Genomic DNA, 9,619 nt, shown 5'->3' on the forward strand with positions numbered 1-9,619 from the left:
CCACCCAGTACGCTTCAGTGTTGCCTGAGCCCACGGTGCCAAATAAGGTGGCGATATGTCGCGCATGTGTGAAATTCAGCCGCTGCCCTGTCAGAATACCGCTACCCATCAGAAAATGTAACGGAAGTGACGTTCTTAACAAAAATTGCTTACTGCACATGCGCCATGCATTCCAACATGGCCACTATGCCTTCCAATAGGTTTCCTAATGTGACAGAACATGAGGTCTTGAATTTTACATTTATTTTAGCAGTAAACTCCCCTTATAGACTCAAATAGACTATTTCACCATGACCCAGTGAAATAGTCTATTTCACTATATAATCAGTTTGTCGCTAAGCAGTGCAGGGTGTACCAAGATGGCCGTCCCCACCTTCTACCTGCAGGTTTCTCACTATATATACTATATTACAATAATAATAGAAATGTAATACTGTTATTCAGTCTATAAGGTGAGTTTACTGCTAAAATTGAAGACTTGCATGGGTGTAAGAAGATGTCTGCCTCTGCTTTGTGTTCTGTCACATTAGAAAACCTATTGGAACGCATAGTGGCCATGTTGGAACGCATGGCACATGCACAGTAAAATGTTCTAGTCCTTGCCTCACCTCCGGTTGCAGAATCTGACATGTAGCGGTATTCTGATAGAACACGCTGTTCAATCAGATTCTGCAACCGGAAGTGATGTATGGACTAGAACTTACTGCGCATGCCCTAATGCGTTCAAACACGGCCGCTATGCATTCCAATAGGTTTCCTAATGTGACAGAACACAAAGCAGAGGCGGACATCTCCTGACACCCACGCAAGTCTTGAATTTTACTTTTATTTTAGCAGTAAACTCTCCTTATATAATGAATCGCAGTATTACATTTCTATTAATATTCTAAAATATTAAATATAGCGAGAAACCTGCAGGTAGAAGGTGGAAACGGCCATCTTGGTACACCCCGCACTGCTCAGCGACAAACTATATAGTGATTATATTGTGATTATATAGTGAAATAGACTATTTCACTCGGTCATGGTGAAATAGTCTATTTCAGTATATTAGGTGAGTTTACTGCTAAAATCATTGTGAAATTCGAGAGTTCCTTGGGTGTAACAACATGTCTGCTGCTTCGTGTTCTGTCACATTAGGAAACCTATTGGACTGCATAGCGGCCATGTTGGAATGTATGGCGCATGCGCAGTACGTTTTTCTCGTCCGAACGTCACTTGCAGAATCTGATAGGTATCGGTATTCTGAGAGAACAGCGCCCCATTCCTTCCTATATGATCTATTGCGCGTGCGTGCTTGCGTAACTGTACCGCCGCCATGTTGCTTTCATCACTACGCCAGTGTACGTAGGAGGACTGCGGCGCGTAGTAAAGTACGGAGCTTCCGGTTTTGTTCCTTCCTTCCGGTGTGGACGCCATCAGAGCTGAGAGGTATGAGAATGGAAGAGGCAACTGTAATCTGCTTTGTATCTTGTCCATCCGCAGTGTGGTCGGCTTAAATCACATCGGGTGGTGGAGGAGGGGACCTGGGCTGCCGGGATGTGTGATTATGAGTGCAGTGTGTTTATTACAGCTTAGGAATAATGGGGCAAATGTGTAGCAGAGCGGACAAGGCTGGGATGGTGGTGGCGGTGACAGTGAGCGGCTCCTGCAGGCATGGCCGGACACCAGGGTGCTCTCCTGAACATGCTGCCTGCCAGGCTAGGCCCGTGGCTTCACTAGTAGAATGGAGGGCAAACCTTCTCAATGCATTTCTCTGAGACCAAGAGAGCAGCATGTCAGGGGAGCGGTTTGTGTTATCCCAAATGGAGACGTATCCATTCTGAGTACAGGCTTCATTAGAGGAGCACAGCTGCGAATGTATTCTGTGATAGTGTGTCCACATGTACTTAAGTGGAGCTCCACCCAAATAGGGAAATTCTGCTTTAGGCACTCCTCTCCCCCAAATATGCCACATTTGGCATGTTGTTTTTTATTTTTTTTGGTGGGGGACAGGTATCTAGGCAGCAGGAATGGATGTTTTCCTCTCCCTCTTCCTCCTTGCAATCTTCAGGGACATGTTGGGTCCTAGAAGATTGGCCGACCAATGGAGAAGCACTGCGCTGCTCGTGCATGTGCACCCGGTCACATCCCCATGCCCATACTTGCAATGTCGGCACCGATGAGGGCGAGCGAAGTGTGGCTTCCAGCTAGGGTTTCCACCTCCATCCCTTTAAACCAGGACACATATTTTAAAGCGGTTGTATCCTCATAAAAACCAAACCCTGCAGGACAAAGGCATAACGTGCTAGTATGCATCTCCTACTTGGTCATTATGAAATACTTACCTTAGAACGAGGCCCTGAGGCAGCCAACCTCTTCTGGGTTCGGTGCTGTGAGTGGCCGGAGCCGCAATGACGTCACTCCCGCGCATGCGGGCGGGAGTTCAATTTCCGGCAAAGAGCCATGAAGGTCCGGTGGACCTTCAGAGCGCATGCGCTGCTGGTTTCAGCGGCTGCATGCAGGGCGAAGAACTCCTAAACCGTGCCGGTTTAGGAGATATTATTTTACCTACAGGTAAGACTTATCATAGGCTTACCTGTAGGTAAAGTTAAAAAGTGGAGTATACTACCATTTAATTACACAGGTTCTGGCTGATTAAGGTGGTAATTAACCTCACTCGGTGCCTTAAGTGCATTATATCAGCCTCCGAACCTGTGTAATTAAAGGGATGAGGTGGCAACCCTACTTCCAGCAGCCACATCGCTGGACTGTGGGACAGGTGAGTGTCTATCAAGTCAGCAGCTACACTTTTTGTAGCTGCTGACTTTTAATAAACACAAAAATAAGTGAAGCTTTTAAAGTGAGTTCCGGCCATCCTTTTTTTTTTTTTTTTTTTTCCCGGTCTTTATGCATCTTTCAGTACTTACACTGGACTCCAGTTTCAGCACATGGCCATCCTTAGTGTGGGCATCTGAAGCCTGCTTGGACTTTCTTCCGGGCTTAGATGCAGCTGACTACCCATCATGCACCTCCTGATCTCACGCATGTGCAGTGGGAACGAATCGTGGCCCGCTGTGTCTACCAGGTTGCCAAATCAAAAATGGCGCATAGCATCTCGTCATTTGCGGTTGTGAAATAACGCAATGCTAGCAGTGGGGGGGGTTCCCCGTTCACTCCTAGGATTAATGACACTGCAATCACAGGAGTCCATGGACAAGCAGAAATTGTGTACCTTACCACGACGAGGTTGGATGGCAGTGCAACCTCCCGACTCCAGAAAATGGTGAATAAAAGGATCCAAACACGAATGGGGGTGCAGTCATAAATAATTACAGGCAATGTTGTAATTCAGGCTGGAACTCCACAAAGTGGTTGTAAAGCCTTTTTTTTTATTTTTTTTTAACAAGCATGTTATATTTACCTGCTATGAAATGGTTTTGCAAAGAGCAGCCCCGATCCTCTTTCTGGAGTCCCCAGTTGGTGCTCCCATAGCAAACCACTTGCTAAGGGGGATACGTTTTACATGAATATAGGCTGATTATTGTAAGCTCCCCTGTTGGTTGTAAAGTACTAGTATTGTGCATGCTCAATAAAGTGGAAAAAAAACCCCACAAAAGTAAATCGTGCAACATGCTGGCACGTCACAACAATTCTGACCACTGGTGCACAGGAAACAACTGGGGGCTTGTGTTAGTAGGCCCCAAGGGTCCTTTCACACAGGCTATGTCCAGTCTGTTCAGCAGGGGATTTGTGAACAGGTTTCTGCTGAAATTAAGCAGAATAAGATGGGTGTCGCGGTGGAACAAGGTGAATTTCGATCAGTGTTCTGCTGTTGGGGGGAAAATGTTTTTCATCAGAGGCTGCAGCCACTCATCAGTGTACTCCGACAGTAGCAGAGGCAGCTGTCAGAATACAATGTCCTAACAGGGAGAAATTCCTCCATCCACATGAACCAGATAGATGAAGATTGTGTGTTTTTTTTTTTTTTTTTCTTGCTGAAAACAGAAAAAACGATGTGGTCAGCTTAACCTGTTTGTGCCGAGCACACGCAAATAAGCAGCCTCTCGGCGGCCAGGCCTTGGTGTCGAGGGGCCGCATATTTGCGTACAATTGAAATTGTGCACTCCTGCCACAATGTCCGGCAGCTAACAAAAATCTCCCAATCGCTGCTTGCGATCAGTTTTCCAATCGTGACAGCCAATCATGGCGGTCACATGGCCAAAAGCCTCCCTAAAGGGTTGGGGGAGCCAACGCCAAGCCTTTAGTAACAAATTGGTAATCACTGGACTTTATATGTGAGTGTTGGTGTCGTCAGTTTTTGACTTGTAGTGAAAGTCAGGGATTCTGTGTTTTTATATTGCTATATGTGAAAACTGAACAATGTTTCTTTATCTGCAGAATGGCTATCAGGTACCCAATGGCTGTAGGCCTTAATAAAGGCCATCCAGTGACCAAGAATGTATCCAAGCCCAGACACTCTCGCAGGAGAGGGGTGAGTATATAAATTGCAGTCTCTTGTTTTGAGTTTGGTTCCACTTTGCTTGGACAGTGGTAAAAGTTCCATGATTGTGCAAAACAAGCATTTTCACATGTTGGTGTAAGATGTACAACGATATCCTGCACATGCAGCCCAGGGAGGGATACAGCTTAGTTGGGCAGAAGTGTATCATTGTCTTCATTGCTGAAGCTGAATAGTGTTGTGGTAGAGGCCTATATAAGGTGATTGGTGGCTGTCATCTATGGGCTGACTTCAGGTGTAGATGCTTGGTGAGCAAATGTATTAGTCTGAACATGCAAATGATGAAATTGGCACAAAATGGGGGGGGGATTACCATGCCCATATAACCTATATTTTTTCCATTCAGTACATAATCGCTGGACTATTTAAAACCTAGCACTGCTAGCAAAGGTTTTGGTTGATATTTCGAATGATGTGCATTATAATATCTGTTGTACGATTGTGCTTTCCCATGGACATGTTAGACTACAGAAGAATCCAGGCACATAGTTGAAGCTTGAGTAAAACCCTGACCATCAGATGTGCTTTCCCCCTCCCCCAGTTTGATTTGGAACCAGAAAAGTTGGTCCAGCTGCACTCAAATGCTGGCGTGCTTTAGTAGGTTTCTTTTCCTCCAAACTGCTTCCTCTATGGTATATCTGCCAGTTTACATTACCTGTGAAATGTAGACTTGCATTAAAGCTATGTGTGTAGTGTTTTGTTTTTGAAGCCTAATTCTACCTTTTAGACCATGTTTCACAGTGCACCCATATTTAGAGGATTTTTACCCTAGAAAGAAAGTCACTACCCAAGACTTAATTATCCAGGGATTCATCGCTGTCACCTGGATCGGCTCTCCACCGATCCTCTGGTCCCCAGTGTTGCCATGTTTACTGTGGGAAGCTGGGTGCCAGCGATGTACTGCACATGTGTGAGCCGGGCTGCGCTTTGTGAATGGTCCCGCAGCCTTCTGAGACCTGTGACGTCTTTCCAAAAGGCTGTGAACAGAGAGGAGCGGGTACCTAATTAAAACTTAATACGTGATCCCAAAAACAATTTTAATATGCCAAATGTGATAGAGGAAGTGGGGGAACATAAGGCAGAGCTTTCCCTTTAGGGTGAAGTTCCACTTTAGGGTCTTGCATAAAGCACGGTCAGCATGTAAAGTTGACATCCCCAAATTTTATACTTTATTTTTACTCCTTCCAAAAAGAGTTACAAGTCACTGTGCCAGAATCCTTTATTTGGTGGAAAAAAACATATGATGTCCACTGAGTATCCAATGCCAAATATAGTCCAGGCAGATTGTGATTGACTAGAATCTATATCTGGAGAACATATTTGCTCAATAATATTGCTTATGATACCTGGCTGGTTTGGATGAGTGCACTGGCCTAATTGTGGAGTTGCATTTAAATGCATGTTCAGCCCGAAGCTCCTCTCTAAACTTCAGTCAGCTGTGGATCCCTTAATAAAATTGTCCTTTCAATTGTCAAACTTTCTGACAAATCCTGTGCTTTTTCCTATTGCCAATGGGTAACCACCTTACATTAGCAGTTTTGTAAATGCTGATTTTGATATTTGCTTTCAGGAAAATTATTATTCTGTCTATAATTTCTGCAATCATTTGTCTTCCAGCGCCTGACAAAGCACACCAAGTTTGTCCGTGACATGATCCGTGAAGTATGTGGCTTCGCCCCATATGAAAGACGTGCCATGGAGTTGCTCAAAGTGTCAAAGGACAAAAGAGCTCTTAAATTCATCAAAAAAAGGGTAAGAGTGATGTTAACCTGCACATTTCACACATCTAATGTTTTAAATGGTGAAGTAATCCCTGTATTGAAGAATAATACAGTTGTGAGAAGATTTGGATGGAAACTATTGTATGCTAGGAATGCATGCTTTTATCCAGAAGAGTAGAGAAAATCAGTTTTACTAAAATGCAACATCTTCCTTGAAATTATATGTAGCCCAGGAGATAGGATAGGGGCTTCATGCAGCTCGCACTGCATTACATTCTTTCCCGGCCCTGCTGAATCCTGGGAACTCAACAGGGCTCCGGAAGGGTTGTCATACACATTGCTTCTGGGTCAGGGACAAGTCTCTGCTCTCCTCCCCTCTACCCTGCGGCACCTGCTATGCCGGTCCGGGGCAATCTGAGCCTGGGATTCATAGCAGGGGGGGCACTTTTATGCAACGCAGCGGAAGGCATGTGGACTATTCCCAGTAGGACACAGGCCAAAGGCAGCATCACAGCCTGTCCATCACCTGGCCTCGGATGTGCGTGTAAAGCCTAGTACACACTGTCAGGTTTTTTTGAGTTGAACAAAAAAAATGAACAGCTCAGGTTGGAGCTGCTGTACTAACAATCTGATGTTAGTACATCGAACCGCCACTCCATAGAGGAGACTGGAGGGTTCCTATAAAGCAGCTGTCCTGATTACGATATCCTAAGCCTAGCTTTGGAGGCTGTACCTGGATTCTGCTGGATTGGACACACAAGCCTAGCCTGGAATGTAATCTTTGGGCACTGGCTTTGCATTGTGGTGCTTTCTAGACCTGAATCTACTGATCTAATTGCCACAGTCACTATTTGGGTCTAGAGCTGTGACACAGTCCCAGGTTTCACCCTGTCTCTGAAGAATCGCTTACTAAAGCGGTTTGTGCTTGAAGCATTGGAAATGACCTTAATGGCTGCACTGTTTGGCACCATTGCAAGTTTCCTTTTCACTGGGGTGTAATGTTTAACATTAAGGCCCCTTTCACACTTGTCATGCAACTTTGGAAATCAGAGTTTCAGGACATGTCGTTCCACATGTTTTCCAATGGTACACATTCTTGTATGCAAAACTTAAAAATAGTTCATGCACTACTTTGGTCTGACTTTCTTGCAACTTGAGGGCCATAGACTTCAATGTAAACCCCTCAGAAGTTGCATGAAAGTCATACCTGAATGTTATACAATGCAACAGTTGTCCATTAAAACCGGTCAAAGCCAAAGTCGTATCCAAGATGCACTCCAAAGTCTGCAACTTTGGAGTCGTACAAGTGTGAAAAGGGCCTAAGGGTTAACACTTCTCCACTGCTGGATGGGGTGTTGCACATGTGCTTTTTTCTCCCAGTCAGTGATAGCCACCATACTGCTGCAGCACTGGTAGAGGGAGTGCCTGTAAATTGGGACCCTGTACTCCCATTGTTTGAGTCTTCCTCAGCTCCAAGTGGGGCTGAGTTCTCAGCCCTGTCCTCTGGGACCTTTTTGTGACCCCCATTACTTTTTGACCACAAGGGCTTAACTCTTTACACACGATTGCAGTGATTGTCAATGTGCTCCAGCACATTACTTGATTGAAAAGGAGACCGGTCCCACTCCTTCATTGTACTGCTTATAATAAACTAAGGCACAATTGGTTGAGGAGAGGTTGACTGGAGCTAGCTTACAAATTTGTTTCATTGCCCTATCTTCCTGTAGGTGACAGTATAACCTGACTGTATCTGAATTCCTAGGTCCCTCAGTGGACTCTAAGAAAATAATTTTACAGAATGTACAAAAGTCCTATTTTCTCTTTTTTTTTTTTTTTTGTCTTGTCTGAGATTGCAGCTTTTTAAAAATGCCATTCATTGAAAATCTGATTATTAGTCTTTACAGCTTCGTACATTTTTTTTTTTTTTTTTTTTTCAGATTGGAACTCACATCCGGGCCAAGAGAAAGAGAGAAGAACTCAGCAATGTGTTGGCTGCCATGAGAAAGGCTGCAGCCAAGAAAGATTAAACTGTAAAGCGAAATCAGTAATTAAACATTTAAAAAAAAAATCTATCCCTATTTGGGTTGTGTTTTCATAATTAAAGACCATTTTGAAAAGTTTTATCGCAGCGGAGTGAACTTGTACAATTACCCTTAAATTTAATGTGCATGTTTAGGCTTACCAATAATACAAATGGCCAATTAACAATTCCCCGTTGATTTGCAATGGCACCCCAAACGCTGTGTGATGTTGCTGTGATTTCCTCCTGCTGAATCGCAGTAACATTGCGCAAACAGAATCGTGGGACGCATGACGCCCAAAAAAGGTACAAGAGCTTCTTTTGTGCGAGGAAATCGCGGCAACATCACACAGCGTTTGGGGTGCCATTGCAAATCATGGGCAGCTGTCCCAGGGGCTCATTGTAACCGTACCAGGAGAGGAAGAGGTCTCATGACTACCAACCTGTTTATGGTTCCAAATTCAAACGGATGTCTAACCTATTATGGACCTCAAGGGTCTCAAAGTTCCTGAAGGTGCAGAAATTCAGTGGATTTCAACAGGGTGGTGATTGCTTTGCTTTATCAGGGGGATTTCTTGGCATCAGTGCATGGATATTCCTTTGACTACTTACACATTCCAATTTTACATCTTCAAAGGTTTCTGGGGTTTGCTATGGAAGATCTGGTCTTGGGGCTTCATGGTCCACCCTCTCCATTGTGTACGTTCCAGGGGTGGAAAATTGGCAGGCAAACTTTCTCAGACATCAGCAGCTGAATCCAGTAGAATGAGATCTACACCCATGAGTTTAAGGTGGAGGGAATGCAGATTTTACAACAAACGGGCTGCTAAATATTTACACCGATTAGCCGCAACCACTTGATTAGCTCCTCCTTTTGCTGCCAAAACAGCCTGGAGGCATGGACTCTACTAGACAAAGCATCACATTTTCTGCTGACTTGCCACTTTCCATATTGCATCCTGCTGCCAATCTCTTCCTCAGGTAATTGACACACATGCACCTGGTGGTCATTAACATGATGTAAAAAAATAAATGTGGTCCAGTTCTGAAGCTCATGTGCCCATTGTAAGCACTTTGGGCTGTGAACATGGGTCAGCATGGGCATCCTAACTGGTCTGCGGCTACTCAGCTCCTTATACAACAAACTGCGATGCACTGTTTTGCCACCTTTCTATCAGAACCAGCATTAACTTTTTCAGCAGTCTACATGGCCAGCCTTTGCTCCCCACGTGCATCAATGAGCCTTGGCCATTCATGACCCTGTAACTGGTTTTCCTTCCTGAATGACTTTTCTTCCTGACCACTGCAGACTCGGACCATCCGACAAGTACTAGTTTTGGAGTTGCTCTGACCCAGTCATCTAGTCCTTACAAATTT

General features: G+C 44.6%; 1 protein-coding gene across 1 annotated transcript; it reads left to right on the top strand.

Annotated features, from left to right (window-relative positions):
- Positions 1–1,368: 1,368 nt before the first annotated feature.
- On the top strand, positions 1,369–8,342 carry RPL36 (ribosomal protein L36). The gene is made up of 4 exons (XM_082261117.1): positions 1,369–1,431; positions 4,381–4,474; positions 6,119–6,253; positions 8,160–8,342. Exons 2-4 carry the CDS (start codon positions 4,382–4,384, stop codon positions 8,247–8,249), a joined length of 318 nt encoding a protein of 105 aa, XP_082117243.1. The 5' UTR covers positions 1,369–1,431; position 4,381; the 3' UTR covers positions 8,250–8,342.
- Positions 8,343–9,619: the final 1,277 nt, after the last annotated feature.

This window comes from Pelophylax lessonae, assembly GCF_965119305.1.
Source record: "Pelophylax lessonae genome assembly, chromosome: 1".
NCBI lineage: Eukaryota > Metazoa > Chordata > Amphibia > Anura > Ranidae > Pelophylax > Pelophylax lessonae.

Bases quoted from the DNA above. Each gene is read 5' to 3' on its own strand.
- RPL36 (XM_082261117.1), top strand. From the start codon at position 4,382: ATGGCTATCAGGTACCCAATGGCTGTAGGCCTTAATAAAGGCCATCCA. The intron at 4,475-6,118 runs GTGAGTATATAA...TTTGTCTTCCAG, and splicing joins GACACTCTCGCAGGAGAGGG to CGCCTGACAAAGCACACCAA. The intron at 6,254-8,159 runs GTAAGAGTGATG...TTTTTTTTTCAG, and splicing joins TTAAATTCATCAAAAAAAGG to ATTGGAACTCACATCCGGGC.